The sequence below is a fragment of the Phalacrocorax aristotelis genome, chromosome 5 (genome assembly GCF_949628215.1).
Source record: "Phalacrocorax aristotelis chromosome 5, bGulAri2.1, whole genome shotgun sequence".
Classification (NCBI taxonomy): Eukaryota; Metazoa; Chordata; class Aves; order Suliformes; family Phalacrocoracidae; genus Phalacrocorax; species Phalacrocorax aristotelis.
In genome coordinates, this window is record NC_134280.1 from 54,562,674 (window position 1) to 54,580,607 (window position 17,934).

The 17,934-nt window shown below is 44.4% G+C and overlaps 1 protein-coding gene across 1 annotated transcript in view; it reads right to left on the reverse strand.

Moving 5' to 3' along the window:
• Positions 1 to 17,117, reverse strand: part of PTPRJ (protein tyrosine phosphatase receptor type J) — an 80,570-nt gene extending 63,453 nt beyond the window's left edge. The window contains exon 1 of the mRNA XM_075094604.1: positions 16,935 to 17,117. Within this exon, the coding sequence (XP_074950705.1) occupies positions 16,935 to 17,018 (84 nt within the window). The 5' untranslated portion in view covers positions 17,019 to 17,117. The remainder of the gene's footprint in view (positions 1 to 16,934) is intronic.
• Between the last annotated feature and the right edge of the window lie 817 nt (positions 17,118 to 17,934).

Here is a 17,934-nt window from a genome sequence, read left to right on the forward strand (position 1 = left end):
CACAGATGGGCTGGATGGAAAGTGAGCTACCAAGCTCCGCTTTGGCAAGGAAAACCTGCAATGCTGGTGCTCAACCCCAGGCAACTCATCCCATCTTTCCATCCCCACATCCAGACATGTTTGCAACGCGTCAACTTGACACCCGAAAAGGATCTGGACCGGATACGTGCCAGCCTAGCAAGGGACTGCTGAGCTCATAAACGCCCATGTCAAACCCACACTTGCAAATATACACCACTACAATGTCCCCACCAGTTGCCCAGCCCTGCTCACCAGGCAGCCACATCAACACTAGTGGTGCTGGGGCAGGAAGAAGCCCTTGATTTTTCCACCAATTGCAGAGATGTGGGTACACAAAATGCCTGTGAAATGACATCCTGCCCAAATCAATTTAACAGAAGTAGAAGACAGTGAAACAACACTGGCACATTCTGTTGATGAAATTCCTTGTAAGTGCCTCAGGTGAAAGCATTCAAGTACTTCTTTATTTGATTCACCAATTTTTTTTTCCCCTGCAATTAATCACACGGTTATTTCTCAAGCTAATGGTTCCTTAATCAGTCATAGAAGTTAAAACTTGCTATAACAAGGCTCCTCTTTAAACACAAAGGACATGTAAAACAATGCACTCAAATGCATATTTCAGGAACAGTTAAATGTATTAATTGTTCCTTTTTGTTATTTTGTAGACTCAACAAGAATCAACTGTTTATAATCTTAATAAAAAGGGAAAATACCAGTGCCTGGAAAATATCACAGTAAGTCTGGACATCATTTAAGCCAAGCACATGTCTGTCTTTTTTTAATTCTCCTACTGCTTATCTCAACGCACAGTTCCTTTTCCTTCAGCCTCTTTCAAACAATACTGGATACTAAACAAATAAAACTAAATACAAAAATAAATTATTTCTCACTAAAGGCTCATTTCTTCTCTCCTGTTCTACATTCGCAAATATATATACACACATGTATGGGGGTATATACAGTCATACAGATAGAAACACATACACAAATATTCTTGAACTGGCTAATACTACTAAAAGTTTCCTATTACCTTATAGTTATACAAAAGCTGACTAATATTAAACATGACTTTCGGGCAGAAAGAGAAAACAAGAGTAGGGTCCTCTTGCAATTAGACAGCAGCACTGAAATGCAGAAGTCCGAGCTGCATGTCATCAGTTCGCTGCATTACTTCAGACCCTCATGCCTTGTTCTCCACATTTATGAACAGAAGCTTTCCCAGGGGTCTCAGTACATTGATCTTCACTATTACTCTGAAATACTGACCGAAGGACTTACAGAACTAATATTTAGCCTACCATAATCTCTTTCTGTATAATGAACATGTTTGTAATCACAATCTTTGGTAACATATCAGATCTGCACAGAGCGAACTATGAGATCATAAAATAGGACCATGACATGAAAACAATGATGGGGATCTCCCACGTAAGTTCTCACTTCTGCACACAAAGGGGAAACAACTCAAAATCAGGGAGGAAAAAGACATTTAATTAGAGCTGACTGAAAAGCGAGGCATATGGGTCACAGGAATTTTTGCTTTCAATTAAAACACCCTCCTCCTCAGCAAACGAAAAAAATACAAATTAAAAAAACCTCTTCTGTCACATGTATATGCAAAAATTAAGACAAGCATGACAAAATTTGGGTGGAAGCTATGCCATATACCATGTGCAATTACAATCCAAGTTCTGCAACAAAGCACTATTTTGTCACTACACTACACAGGCATTTATTCCTCCCCGTCATCACTGCATGTAACTATCCACTTTCCCCACATTCCTAAAACCCATTCCACCCACATACCTAAAATTTGACTTGAGGTGTGGGCAGAAAAGGAAGGGGGGAGAGAGAGAGATGTGTAAAGAGGAGGACTGAATTTTAGAAATAGACTTTTTAAAAGAAAAATCATGTTCTGAAGTTTCATAATGATAAAAATGCTAAAATATTAAACCAGCCGCGTTTCTAAAATAATACATAACAGGCAACAGTGTAAAAGATGGGGCCATTATTAGGGAAGGGTTTGCAATCAAAATAACTGACAAATTGCAATTATGAAGATACAGAGGAGACTTAAATATTGATTTAGAAATAAGTAGATGGCCATGAGAAAGACCATCCACACTTGCGTTAAGAAAACTCAAAGATTTTACAGAATGGGTCGAGCTTTTACCTACTTTAAGTTATAACAGGATTATTTGGGCCAAAGAAGGGGGAATTTAGGGACGAAAGGTTGCGACGCTGCGCTGTGGCACAGCTCTGCCAGGGTAGCCCATCACGTGCGCTCGGAGATTTCACCAGAGCATTGCCACAGTGACTGCTAAAACTGAGGACGCCCACACATACAGCGTGTCCAAAACCACAGAGCTCGGCTCGGAATGAATGTCTGCAGCTATATGAGAGGGAGGAGTAGGAAGAGCAGTTTTGTATGAAAGGCAGAAAGGCACCGATGCTCTGAAAATCAAGGCCAACCAGTTAAATGAGAAGTCTAAATGGTAATAGCACAGGGTGTAACGTGACATTGCCCAGGGTTTCCTAACAGAAAACCCCTTTTCATTTGCTCTTAACTTACCCAAGTGCTTCAGTGTGGAAGGAAATTTTTAAGACTACATGCCAGCATCTGGTTAAATATATTTACTTAATTATGAAATATTGCAGCCAAAATGCTGTAAAACATTGAGAAAATTAAGATGAAGGAAAACACGTTCCTTGTTCATTACTGAACACCCCAGTGACCTTTTTTCCGTCTTATGGTCTGGGTAGAAATGGACTTCCCCCAACCTCTTCAGTCCTCCCTTCACTAAGGTAGCCTTTTGCTATTGCTGGGAAAAATTTACATACATCAGAAACACTTGGGATATCAAAATAAAACATCCTAAATGACTTGTGCCTACTGGAGTCTTTGCAGAACTGGAGCAGAGGATATTAAACACAGCATAAAGCTACTTAAAGAGCAACTAAGCCAAATCAAGTACTGAAAGATGCTATGTAAGCAACTCTAACCATGCTACATGGGAAGAGAAGGAGACAAAGGACAGGGAAAAATTAGGTGAAAGAATCAAAAGACATACAAGGATTGTGCACAGGAAGGCAAGGAAAGGGGAGCAAGGGGCTGAGCAGGATAGCACAGCAGGAGGTAGAGGCTCTACCAGCCAGGGGCACACTGCCAAGGTACCCAAATATGGCAAGCCCTGCAATGAACGCTCAGCCCAGGGTTAGGATCACCAGCCCTGTCTGTAGTAATGAGGTAAGTCCAAGGCCAAGCCAGGAAGCTGATCCTATGGGACAGGATCCAGGTTAGCACGGCACCCAGTAGGTCACCTTACCAGGTACCCACTCAGCTGCAACGCCCCCACAACCCATGTGGGCAAGCTCTCGCTTCAGCTTGAAAGTGGCTCCAAAATCAAAGCAGGGGAATATACTTCTTGGCATGGCTGTATAGGGGGAGCTACACAGGGACATCCTCCATCTTCATCACAAAATGCATCCGGACAAGCTGAAGCTTCTCCAACAGCTCCCTCTGATGAGGGGGCTGGCACTGAGCAAAGGCAGTTAAACATGTTGAGGGGGAGAGAAGGCATGCTCTGGGCCCTGCCTCCATACTTCGGAAAGGGGCAGATCAAAGTCAAATCAGCAGCTTTAATTCCAACACTTTCTAGTTTTTCAGAGATGTATTTTTGCAGCTCTAGAGATGTCTCCTAAATACACACTGTGTTTGCACATGTGCATGCTTAAAATAACACATATTCAGACGTTTCAGAACAGAGACTGCCTTCCTATGCACTTTCACAACAAGCAAGGTAACCCCATTCTTAGCTAGGAAGCTTTGAGCAATACCCTGAAATATATATATAAGCAAACAGAAATACCTATCACATCCTGCCTGCAATAGCAGCAACTGTAGAGACTGGAGACTTTGCTACTGTGTAGTGCAGTAGACGAATTAGGCTCACTCCTCCTGAAGCTCTCGGATGACTGTGGTTTTGACCATCAGCAGGCACCTATTATCATCACCTCATTGTAAATGGCATACAGCTGGTAACCTCATGTAGCAAGAGCCTGCAAGTCCAACACTAGCTGACTAGAAACACCTTCTATCACTTTTAAGCAGTATCCAAATTACAGGGGATAGTGTCATGTTATCACAGCTGTCAAGTGTGCAAAGGTCTGTGGGGGGATGTGTGAATTTTACCTTTCTCTCATTTCAGGAAGAGATGTCTCATCCCAACAGGATCTAATTAAAAAGAAGGAGGCGGACTGGTCAGTTTTATTTCAGAGATGAATACAGTTCAGCTGTAATGAAACAGCACATATTTGGGCGCTGCTTCAACAGTGGATACATGCTGTTAACTTATGTAGGCTGCACCAGTCTTGCACCTCATGAACACTCTGCATTTACCCAACATCCTCCCCCAATAACCTAGTTCCTTTTCTTTAGAAACTTGTCTTTGCTTTTGGTTTCATACAGATGGGACATGATGAAAGAGTGCTTACGTCCCAAACTCAATTAGCCTCTCGCTTGCTTTTCCACGTCCTCCTCAGCTGTACCCACACATGGTTCTCATTTAGCTCCCTTCATTACATTGAAGCAGGGATAGGAACATCTCAAATTAGAGTCCTCCAAACACCACCCAATACATACAAACCACAGACTGCCCACAAGACCAGTCCCAGCATTATGGGACATTCAGAAACAAACTGTGGGTTTTCTTCCTCAGCAAAAAGAAGCTGAGAAATCAAAGGCAACAACTGGGTTTGTTTCAGTTATGTACAATACACAAAGTTTGAAGCTTTAACAGTCTGCTGGTAGCCATTTACAAAGCAGACATTTTACTAGCATGCTGATTTTGCACCATTACAATATAATGGGCGTTACCTTTAGCTCTGATTTCTCAACAGGATCTGCAAAGCCATCCCTTCACAGTGTCAGAGGTACAGTTTGCTCCCTACCATCCTGATCCCTCTTGCTGCCCCTACTTGCTCCTAGTAGCTGTTTCAGAACTCAGACTTGCTCTGTGGCACACCAAGCAACCAGGATGAAATTCACAGTCCCACTAAAAGCCTGCCAAGGGTTTGATTGCCTCAATCACACTCATAACCCCTCTTCCCAAGCACTCGAGTCATTTACCACAGGCTGCCCTGTGTCTAGAGATGACTGTCTATCTCACAGCACAAGAAACCCTTCCACAACTGTGCCTGATGTAAGGAATGCCTTTCCTATCTACCAACCCACCAAGAATTAACCAATTCACTTACAGAAGAAAGGGGCAAGACTCCACAACCCAGCTTTTGTCTGATTTATAACCCATTCACGACCAAAAAGGAATACTGTATTCAGAAAATACAGGAAGTTCTGTGAGGGAAGCTTTCTTCCCCTCCAGTTCTCATTTTTGACACAGTTTGCGAGTAGAAGTGAATTCTGGTGGAGACAGATGTGGTGAGGCACTGTGTTGACTTCCTACATGCACCTGGAGACTGAGAAAGGTTTATTTTTTGAAGTCATTGCCAGAGGTCCTAACCCCATCAAGATTCCTTAGTACTGGCCACGTACAAACGCACAACAGCTCATGACATTTACAACCTCCAGGTCACAAAACACAACCGGTACAACAAGGGGGAGGAAAGTGTGAAGACAAGGTATGAGGGGCAGCAGGTGAGCAACTCCTGTGTCCTCAGACAAATCTTAACAGCACAACCTACTGCAGGTCCTACAACTTCTCTGTCATTACCTTAATCTTCAAAACTCTAGCAGGATTTCAGAAGTCCTATAGACTCCCTGGAAGATGGAGCAGCAAGCATCGACTTCAGGAGAGCAAAAAGTAAGCACCCTTTGCTCAGAAAGGGAACTGAAATTTGGCAGCATCTTTTCTCCTATCTTTCCCACACACTTCTCCAGGTGGAGACAACATGTTCAGCTGACCAGTTTTCACTGCAGATCTCAGATTAACATAGCTGGAATGAACCTTGATGCAATCTGAAGACAGTAGTGACAAATACTTTATGTAGCAATGACTCTGAATAAACATCTGCACATGAGATACCTGTTTTCTTTTTCACCCCCCCCCCTTTTTTTTTTAACAAAAAAAAATTAATTCAGAAGAGAGCAGAAGCAACTAGGTTAGCCAATTTGCAGAAACAGGAGTGCAGGGGACTCGCATCATCTGCGGCAACTGGTCTGTGGCACAGTTGGGCATTGCAACTTACCATTATTCTTACCTTGAAGAGAAGCTGGAAAAGAGGTAGCCAACTGTGTCAGTTGTCGTGAATAGCCTTAAACTTGGGCATAGGAAGAATCACTGTACACACTGCTTACAAGCCAAACCATAAATGTACTGCACAGAAAATCTAAGGGGCACAGTGAAGGTTATCAGAAATGACCTTCTGCCTGGTAACAGCACAGCAAGCAGGCAGTGGATTTGCTAGGATGGAGCAGGGGCTGCTCTGTGAATCTGCTGCTGGAGAAACAGCAGTCCCTTCCTGCAAGTCAAAACAAAAAAAAAAAAACAAACATAAACAACAACAAAAAAAAAAAACCACAAAAAAACCCAGTGCAAGTAAATGAAGTGTTTTTTTGTAGCCTCCTCAAACTTTCAGAGATTTAGAAGAGAACTATTTTATTTGCACCTCTTAGATGAAGTTCTAAGTAATTCCACCATAAAAGAACTAGGCTCCATTACCAGGAGATTGCTGGAGTGGAGAAGAGTACACTCCACAGTAAATAATTAGCAGCTTTGGGCTTCTGCTCGCTCCTCCTGCAGTGTTACGCTTCACACACTGACTCAGGAAATAGTTGAACAGACACATTTAGAAGTATGAAGACTGAGTCAGAAGACAATAGTTAAATACCAGTTAAACCACATGCCATAGGTCTGTCTTGTAGTACTGGGAAATGAGTACCGCTTCAGGCTGTTCCAGATATTGCATCCACCTGCAAATATTTGCTGCTGGCTAGAGCTCAGTACATATACTCTCACTAGCAGTGTCAGTACTTTGCAAAATATTGCAGACAAGAAAGAAAAAGTAAGTTAGCTTAAGACAGAGTACAAGAAACTAATTATACGCTTTAATAATCAAAAGCATACAATGCCTGGGTGGGGGGACTTTTTTTTTTAAAAAAAGCAGGTTATATGATTGTGAAGTTAGTTAAGGATATAGCTGCTTTTTTCAAGCATTTTAAGCTCTCAATTTCATTAACGTAGAGACCTAATTATTAGCTTCTTTCATGTGGATCTTTTACTACGGGTGTATAGCAGACATCAGAAATTATGTCACAGAGGAATCAGGCACACAGTAAAAGCATTGAAGCAATTACACTTTCATTGCATAGTCTCAAATCCACATTAAAAAATACATTGTGTTAAGACATTTATATTTTAGATCAGCTACCTTTCAGCAATAATGAAAAATAATTACAGCTGGAGAAAGAGACAAGAAAAATGCACTGACATGGTGCTGGAAGATACCGACTGTTAAAAGTCATATGAAGAAACAGCTGAACACTTTATAACAATATTTAATATGTAACTGTTAAGCTGGAAAAGATGCCTGTTTCCAAATGGATTCAACACACAAAAGAAATTTTTTTTTTTTTATTTGCTTCTGTTATCTGGCTACCTTTTTTATTTGTAACTATCTCCTAGAAATTTTAACATCTCCAAATGCAAGTCCTTGATAAGTTACAGACAAATGAAAGTTTTCTTTCCTTTAACAGGGACAAAGCAGAGTATTGTTGTGATTTATTATATACATACAATTACCTGCATTGTTATGGAGATTAAAGGACAAAGGGCTAACTGATCTAATTCCAGACCTTACGGCCTTGTCCTTTCCCATAATTATGTCTTAAAACTGGATTTCAGTTAACACATTCATAATACCAATATCTACTAATGCCTGCATGTACTTATAGTTTCAATTATTTTAACACAGATGTGGCAATACACTTAAGTTATCATTGATCATTCAAGTGAACACGTTCAATTTAATAGTACCAATAAAGTGCATTTTTCAGTTAGTTGTAAGAAGAGTCTTAAAACTAGTAGAAGGTTCATCAGAAAGAGTAACTGGCTAGTCTATTAGTCACTTTTTTAAGTGAAAAACAAACTTTCACAAAAATCTTCTCTCTTTTTTTCTCTTCCACCTCTGAAAATATTTCCAGAAACAGGATTTTTAACTGCAGAGAGATGCTGAAAAGAGAAAAATAAATTATTTTCATTCTGCAGGTGTTAATGCTGCCCCTTTATCTCATGTGAGAGTATGTCAGTCTCCTTTCTTCAGCTGTCAGATACAACATCTACCAGAAACTCTGAGTTTAAAATACCAGGCTTATGTCTGTGGCATCCACAGTATGCCAGCTAAAAAGGCCAGATCCTGACCTCAAAGCTGGGCTGCTTCTTTTTCCTGGTGCCCAGCTGCACGGAACCAGACTCTAGAGGTGAATTCCCCTCAAAGAATTATGCAAACTTAACCAAAGATAATGAACTTCCCCAACGAGTGAGCTTTTTTTGGGGGGGTTGGCTTTTTTCCCCTCTTTGGGTTTTTTACTGTTTTGTGGAAGATACACATTTACAAAGACTGTGGAAAGGAAACTGTGGCTACACTTCTTGTATTTCTCCTTTAAAAAAAAAAGTATAAATCCATAGAAGGTGAAACCATCAAAGACCTCAGTTAACCAGGTCCAGCCTAGTTTGCAAATAAATGGCATCGGAATTGGCCAGAAAAACCACATTTTTATTAGTATTGAACTCCAAGCCTACTATTAGAAGAAGTGGCTGTTCCTGCAATGACACTGAAAGAACACTAGAATTTAGAAAGCATAATTCATGTAGGAGGGAAGCCATGAGCTGTCAAGTCTCAAATCCAAATTTGGTTATAAATGGGTGATTATAATATGTACAGCATCAGGAAGACATAAGAATCCCATAACTGCTTTCACTGGAGAAAAATAATTAAAGGAAACAAAATTTGATGACCTAAAAGGACCCTACCAACTTATCACTATTCATTCTATTTCCCCCTCGGTTTGAGGCATTCATAAGTATTAAAAGTCCCTGCAGAATCAGAGAAAACAGCTGAGCATGATCACGAAAGGAGAAAAACCCTAAACTCCCTTATTAACACAATTTTGCATATGTAAATTTGATGCCAGCCACAGGCACCCATATTTTCCCTTCACACTGGTTTTCATAACAAGTCACGTTTTAATGTTTAAAAAGTACACTGAAACCATGGCATGCCTAATATTGTAATAAAACCACTGGCAAGGCTGAGTCAATCTCTTTTGATGGTTCTATGCTGCTACTTTCTGGTACAGTGAAACTACTAACGTGCGTTTCTCTCACCTGCATTCCAGAGGGTAACAGCGGAAGCCCTTCTTCTCAGCCAAAGCTACATTTTGGTCTCAGAGAGAGGTCATTTTCCCCAAATCCCTGCCAGCACAGAAAACTGGTCCCTTTTCCAATTAGGGCTATTGTTTCAGATGTTGCTAGTGGTGGAAGCCTCTTCTAATTTCAGCTGGACACTATTACCATTCTAGCATACTCCCTGCTATTTCCACTTCAAAAACACATAGTCCACCTTGCACAAATACAAGCAGAACGGCAATTTTAGGCAAATAAAGACAAAGATGTGATCTCTCTTACTGTGGATTCAGACGGAAACTAACAAGTAATCTGTTCTTGAGCTAATGCAGACTGCGGCCAGATGGAGCTAACTAAATGAACTCTCACAATTTTCCCCATTGCCCCTCTGTATCACGCATCTCTGGCAAAATTCAGTTCAAAGTTTCAAGGGAATGCTCTGGGAATCAGTTGGCTGAGGCACTTTGGGCATGAGGAAACTCTGCAGAGGACAGGCAGCAAAAAGAAGCAACCTCCATTTATCTGCAGGGACTGTTGACATCGCAGGCACAACAAGCACTAGAGGGAGGCAGCAGGAAGCTTTCAGAGTCTGTAATATCACAGATAGTTCCTTGCTTTGCTGCATATGTAGGCTGGCCTGCCCCAAAATGAAGCGGCACCTTTCCCTGGCTACAGTCTGCTGCCCCATCCTTCGTAGCATCCTCCTGTCTTGTGAGGCAATATAGTGCTGCCAAGCTGACTCTCTGGCTGGGCACCCACCTGCCCTTTGCATGGCTCCTTCCTTATTTCCAGGGACTGTTGGTAGAAATCATAATCCGAAAACGAGGACTTAAAAGCAGATATGTAGAAATAGACTTGCCAGCAGTGACCTGTTCATGTGTATATATAAGAAAATAAACATGAAAGGTTATTTAAAGTGCTCTAACTTAACAGAATCCAAGTACACAGGAGGAAACGAGAGAAAGCGCAGTCTAAGCTCCACCACAACAGGGAATGCAGAAACAAGTCACCACATTCCTATGAGAAAACACCCTCCACAGCCATCTCCCACTGCAGAGATAAACAGCAAACAGAGCAAGATGCATAACCTCATAACCTTGGCTAAGTGTCTTACCACCCAGCCACCGAGATGTTCTAAAACCATGAATGATTCGTCTTGATACACTCTTTAAAAAAAAAAAAAAAAAAGTCCTACTGAACTAGTAAAAGCAGAGGCTTTTAAACATGCATTTAAACCCATCAGAACATGCCAGGCTACAATCCCCCAATGACCAGGGACAGGCTGGGCTTCTACAAAGCTGGCTTGCACAAATAACCCCTCTTTAGGGAACAATCCCATTCAGGCTAGGTTCAACCCAATGCCTTGCAAGCTGGCAGGTAAAAGAAAACCCTATCAAAATATTGCCAAAAGGAAGGAAGGAATTAATTTGAGAATGCACCTAATCACACAGCCAGTTGTGTTTTAGATACAAACTATAAAATCCTAACAAGGAAAAGCTCCCAGGCACTGAAGTCCCTCCTCTCACCTGGGCTGTGACAGGAGAGAGGGCTCCAGCACCTTCGGGTGCAGAAGAGACACTCACAGAGCCAGGACCAGATGTCACCCTCGCCCTTTCTCAAACACCCACAGCCCCCAACACAGATACATTAAGAGACTGCATCTGCTTACCAGGCTACAAGAGACAGACTGTAATTTACAGTAAAGCTCTGGACCTGATGTTCAAGTCTTTACTTGATGATTTTGTAGTCTCAGAAGCAGAAATTTCTTACCTTCAATGGGGGAAATAGGGGTGAAGTCCACACAGATTATTCCTTATGCTCAATCCCTGGCCCATATGGTGCACAGTAAAAAAACAATACTATGGTACGTAGATGGCATTCTCCTGCACACCACAAAGCCAAACCAATCAACCAAAAAAACCATGAAGTTTTTCCAATAAACAGAACATCCAACCCAACATCTAAAAAAACCCCACATTCTAAAGCCTACAGTGTAACCCCAGTATACAACAAAAACTTTGCATGAATGAGGCACTTGCCAACTTCTTTTATTCATTTAGTTTTGCTAGAACTGTACAAAACAGTGAGAAAAGTCAGAACCATACCAAACAAATGGGAGGTACAAGAAGAATGGGAAAAGGCAACCAAGGGCAAGCAGATGTGCAGCACTGGAGAGAAATGGATTTCTAGGCATTGGCTAGGAGAGCTTAAAGGTAATCCTTCCAGTAGTCTCTTCTCCTCCCCAAAATGGGACTCGCATCAAACACAGGGCTTAGCCCTCCTCCCCACACATACTAGCAGGGTTTGAAGCACCACATAAAGCCAAGATCAGTTAGAGACTCCATAGGTCTGGTACCACAGAAGACACCAACATCATTCCTTCCTCTGCTTGTAGCTGTAGGTGCAGTTTCCTCTATTCTGAGATGCAGTTAAAGGCACAGTTTCCTTTCTTCCGATTACATTTCTACAGGTGGAGAAAGAGGCTTTCATGTGTGGCCCTAGGTGTCTCAGAAAAATCAGAGGGAAAAGAGTGATAGTTGGACTGTGTGGTTTCTAATACCAAGGGATTCTTCCAATTTCTTGGTGATGGTAGGAAAGTAACCTTAACTACATTCAGTGATGTGTCAAATACCAACAACATTTATGGAAAGATACAGACATTACTCTGTGTTGCCCTGTCTTTCCCACTGAATGCCCAGGAATGGCATACAAGGTAACTAAATGAGGCCACAAGTTTATCGATCCAGCTCTGGTTGGACCATATGTACATGTCCATTCTTTGCTGGATTACAGAAATACCTTTCCCATTTAATCTTGGATTTTCTCCTGGAATTTTGGATTAATAGCCCCAGGAGGCCTGTTTATGTTCAGATACATTTGGAACAGCTGGAAAGCACTTAGAGAAAAGCCTTGGTGCAGCCTTCCAGAGCAGTGCATCTGTTTTATTCTTCCTTTCCTGCACACACCTGATGACTCTTTCCCCCCTCATGTTGCTTTCTAACATTTCGTATTAGCACATGCTTACCTACACTTAGTTGTCTTTTTCCCCCACAGCTGAAGTCCTCCCCTGTGCAGTCGTCATCTGCTGAAAGTTCATTTGCTACTGATGGTTCCATTTAAGGCAAGGTTCTCTTTCATTCTTCCATTCCTATATAGCAGTAGGCTCTCTCTGCTACAGAAAATTCAACTAGCTCCTCATACACTTCCAGCAACCTTTCATGGATGTTCAAGGTACTATCTACATTTGAATTTTGAAGTCTAACTAAAAGCAGTTGCATCAGGTTAACAAGCAGACGTGCAGCCATCGACTGTTTTAATAGCTTTTCTCTCCTTTGCTCATATTGGGAATCTTCTTTCAAGCAAGCAAGCAAAAAACCCAAATAAACAACGTAAGACAGGCTTCATACCTACAAACGTCAAATTCCCAGTCCCCAACCATTCTCTATCATCATTGAAATGCTCACCCTATGATAACACTGTAATTCTAATAGGAAGAAATGCATAAATTAAAATTATATGGATTATGCCCTACACAATAAACAACTGAAGATTTCAGAACAGTAGCAATTTCTCTCATATTTAGAAACTCCAACCAAAAAATTTACATGCCATGAAAATCCTCAACAAAGACTTGCATGTAGCTCACATAATTGAGGAAGTACTAATAATAGCGTGGCAGTTTGCACAGACAACATTTCCACTGTGGGCCTGAATTCTGATCTCAAACATGCAGCAGAAGATATTTTGTTGTGTGTTGCTGGCTGGAGACTGAAAACAAAGTACTGGAAACCATCTGAGAGTGCTGCAGTGTGCAGTCAGCCTATGCAGGTAAGGAACTGCTACGCACATCCATGCCACATCGAAAACAAAGCATCTACTGAGTATGGCAGATGATGTTTGTGTTGTGGGTTCTTGCAATGAACATAAAGAAGCAGGTGAAATTAACCTGTGTTGCAGTTTTAAACAAAAATAACTGCCTTTGCATTTCAGCATTAGCTGTCAGTCATCACAGAAATATAACTTGTCCTGACAGTAGAGAATTCTATTTCTAAGCTTCTCTGACACAAGCAAACTCAGTTCACAGATGCAACTTCCCTTTCTGGTCTATGCTGCATAAGTCCAGGCCTGCTCAGGTCTCCAGATCAGCGATGCCCATACCTGTGTTTCTAACGGTGTTCATTAAAGGTTTTATCCCAGAATTGTATTTACAGAAACAGCAAGGGAGCCTCATGATTCTCAAGCTTTATTCTTTTTGAAAGCTATATGTAGACCTATGTCACAAAGTATTCTCAAACTATTTTTGTTAAATAGTACTTCAACTTTTTTCTTTCATGTGCTGAAGATTACCCAGAATAATTTCACAAACTAAAATTTAGAGTACCATACAAGAAAAGAATCAACAAGGATGATTAACAATGACCTATATATAGCAGAAATTAAGTAACATACAATATACACACATGGCAGGCCTGCATTTTAGATATGATGGTGCTTCATTTAAACTCCTCAGTTGGAAATCCAGATCAGTAATTAAGTCATAATCCTATATAATCAACTCACACAGTATTGGTAGTTCTGTGCACAGAATAAGCCGTAAAAACAAGCTATTAGGTCCACATAAAAGGCATTTATAACTCTAAGCACCAAAACAAGCACACAAACACTGGAGCTTAAAGTCCATTGCTCTTGAGTAGTAGATGTTATGTTGTCATATCACTAACATGATCCTTCTCAAGTCACTAACTCCCATAAAAAAAACCAGAGCAAGGTTTGTTTTTTAACAACTCCAATCTTGCCCACTATGTTGTAATTCATTAAAAATAGGGAAGATGCTTATCCTTGAGTAAAAGATGCCACAGAATGATCATATGCCTGTCACACCACCCAGGAGCTGCCATGACACAGCTGTTCCACAGCTCGGGATGCTTCCCAGCCCTTGCGTGTGTTTGGGCCAACAATGCTGCCTGTGTTAAGAGCACTGTCCCCTTACCAACCCCAGAGTCATCTAAAAACGCAACACGGAGGCCAGATCCAGCCAAGAGCGACTTCCACAAGTCTCGCTGCCCTTCCTCTCGTGGGCCAGCAGGGAGACTGTAGGCAAGGGACAACAGTTCTTACCAGCAATGCATGATGTCCAGCTCATGCCACATGCTTGACAGTTTTGCCAGCTGCTGTCATCTTTTTACACCAGCTAAATACCTCACCAGGTAATCTCAGGCCACGTCCCTGTACCTGCACACATGCCACACCATGAACAACCCCAACATCTGCCTTAACCTATGCAAAGAATCCACCACAAAGAGTAAAATTGTTCCCCGTTAAGAGATCGTCCTGATTTTTAGAGGGCAAGACCATGTGAACACTACTTGGAACAGGCAACAAGAGTATTGTGCTTAGAGCAAGCATTCCCTCAAGGCTTTATTCTACATGTTCTACATCTACATATTGCTGGCATTAATGGGCTATATAAACATAACACACTTTTCTCACATGAGTTATCCCCTGTACCTGCCACAAGTGGCTACACTGAAATGTAGCGATTTCAAATGATAAACGATTTGCAGAATCATACCATCAGCAAGGCCTTGGTTTATACCCTATTCCTCTAAGGAAAAAAGCTCCTAAGGGGCCTTTTCCCCATCTCTCTCCACAGATCACACAAATGCTCCTAGTGTTCAAAACTCCACAAGGCACTGACCGTCACCAGTTGTCTGGTGAACAGAGACGTCTTTGCACCAGCCTTCGCGTTCACCAGGACACCTGAAGTCACAACTGAGGCTGTCAAAAACTGTAGTCTTCTGAATTTTCAGACCATGACACCTTGAGTTGGGGAGCCCCCACCTAAAATTGTGAGCCACACCAAAATATGCAGACCTGACCTGTGTCCTGTAATACGTTGATGGGAGCTCTAATACTATCAGGGGATGACAGGACCTACTTGAGCGTCCCACAGGGGTCGGGCCCAAGATGATGAATATATAAATGTAACTACATGTAATTGAGGAAAGGGTCCTATTTTTTTAATTATGATTTATCATACTAGACACCAGTTAAGAGCCAGGCTTAGAGGACAAGCAGATCATTACATCACAAGATTTCATACACCACTTGAGAAGAAAAACTACAAACAACAGAGGTCGTGGCTGGCAGATCCTCACACAAAGGCTCCCTGCTTCAAGGAATAGAGGTCAATGCAACCCACATGTCCACAGAAGGCTCCTGTGCCTGGGTAAGCCTGCAAGGCTACACCCAAGGACAATCCAGTCCTGCCCTGAGCTTTTCCAAAATGCTGGAGTACTTCGATTCCTGGTTCAGTCTTAGCTCTTACTCAGTGGAGATTTTTAAATCTAGGCTTGCTACAACAGCAAACATAGATGGAACAACAAAACACTGCAAGGTACCCCAAACTGAATGAGACACAAAAGGAAGAAGAAACAAAGATTTACAATAGCCATTAGCTGTAATCACGACCTGGTGCCAATGTAAGATTAAAAAAAAAAAAAAAACACAGTTAAAAACCTACAGCAATAGCATAGTTCTGCTCTGCAGCTCTCAGGGTGGGACTGACACATAGGCCAAGCAGAACTATCACCACAGATTACTGAGCACCTTGGTCCGTACCAACACACGTTCATGCTTCTGTAGCAGAAACTGTTGATGCAGAGAAGCCAAACAGGCATGTCTGGAAGCAAAAGTTCAGCAAGCCCCACAACATTAGAGTTCACAGCAGTCATGAAGAGTTCCTATGGGAACGCTAGGAAGCTATCAGCTGAGAGATGCATGGGGTGAAAGTCTATGCCAACATGCAATGAGTAGGTCACCTGGCAAATGATTTTGATTTACATCACTGAAAGGTATTCTTGGAAGAACATTCTGCAACACGCTCAGGCACCGAGGGAGACGTGAAACAAGAGTGTGCCGGCAGAGGCCTCCCGCTGACCCGCGGCCCTGCACCACGCACGATTTTCCCGTGAAAACCCCACACCGCCCCCGAAGGCTATAACCCAGTGGGCGATGCGCACCACCAGCACGGGCAATGTACAAATAACGTATTACTAATTAACCAGCAGCGACACGACCAGGGCAGGGTACAACACTCAGTGGGGAGACCAGAGCCGTCCGTGGTCTACCTAATGTGCCTTTTAGCGAGGTAAACAACCGGGGCTGCCTCACCCCCGAAAGAAGCCGTGCGGCTGTGCCACAGGGTCACGCTCCCACTACATCCCTGCCGGTGCCGGCCAGCGGTCGCCCCCCGGGCCGCAGCCGGGCGAGGCTCAGAACCCCAAGGGGCGGGCGAGAGCGCCGGGGAGGCCGAGGTCCGGGGGATCCAGCCGGCGGCCGCCCCAGGTGAGCGCCGCCTCCGCCGGCCCACGCCGCGGGCCCCCCCAGGCCTCCGCAGGCGGCACCGGCAGACCCGCCGCAGGACAAAGCCCGAGCCCCAGCCGCACACCTGCACCGCGGAGCGGCGGGCACCGCCGCCAGGGCAGCTCCCGGCGGGGGCAGGTGCGGCGGACCCCCCGCCCTGCCCCGTCCCCCGCGCCGCGGTCTCACCTCGGCCGGCAGCAGCAGCAGCAGCGGCGGCGGCAGCAGCAGGAGGAGGCAGGGCAGGGGTAGGGGCAGCAGCAGCCGCCTCATGGTGGCGGAGAGCGCTCCCCGCTACGCGCACGGCCGCTCAACCCGACGCCGCCTCCCCCGGAGACATGGCCGGGCTGCGCGCCCCGCACCGCCCGGCGTCCCACCCCTTCACCGCCCTCACAGGCGGCGGCGGCGGCACCTCACCCTCCCGCCGCTCCCTCTAGCGCTCCCTGACTGGAAAGGCGGGCGGCTGGAGCCGCCGCCGCGGGGAAAGCCCTGCGCGGGGCGGAGTGAGGGGGCGAGCGGAACAGCCGGCCGCGGGCAGGGACGGCCGCGCACCTCCCGCCACCACCGGCCCCTCGCCCAGGGCTTAAATGGCCGTCTTGCAGCGGGCGCGGGGACTGCGGCTGGCGCTTTCCCCCCCTTACCCCCCTCCCACCTGGCATCTGACATCCCCCCCACCCCGGCCGGCCGAGGAAGTGGCTCCCTCCGAAAGTTTCCCGGCCTCCGCGGGCGCTGCTGGAGGAAGCGGCGCCGCGGGGTGCGCCCCGCCGCCCGCCCCGCCCTCGGGACGCTGCTCGGGAGCGGCGATGGGCAGAAGGGCCGGTGGTGAAACGAAGCGAACCCCGGCCTCGCCTCCACCGGCGGGAGTGGAGCGCGGCGGCGGCCGCGGCCCCTGCGGGCCCCGGGCGGGGGGAAGGGGCTGCCCAGCCTGGCGGCGGCGATCGTGCGTTTGCCGCGGCGACTGGCTCCGCTTATTGCGCCGTTCATGACCTCCCCAAAAGTCCTGTCCCTCCCCAGGCGGTGTTTTGGACGTGTTTTATCCATGTCATCAAAAAGGACATCATCAAATGCAATCGCTTTTATAACCTTAACTTAGTTCCCAGGCTTAATGCATTGCTTCACGTTTCATTCGGCTTGGGTAAGGGAAAAGGAGAGACAGGGTCAGTTTACTCAGCATATCTTTAATTATGGA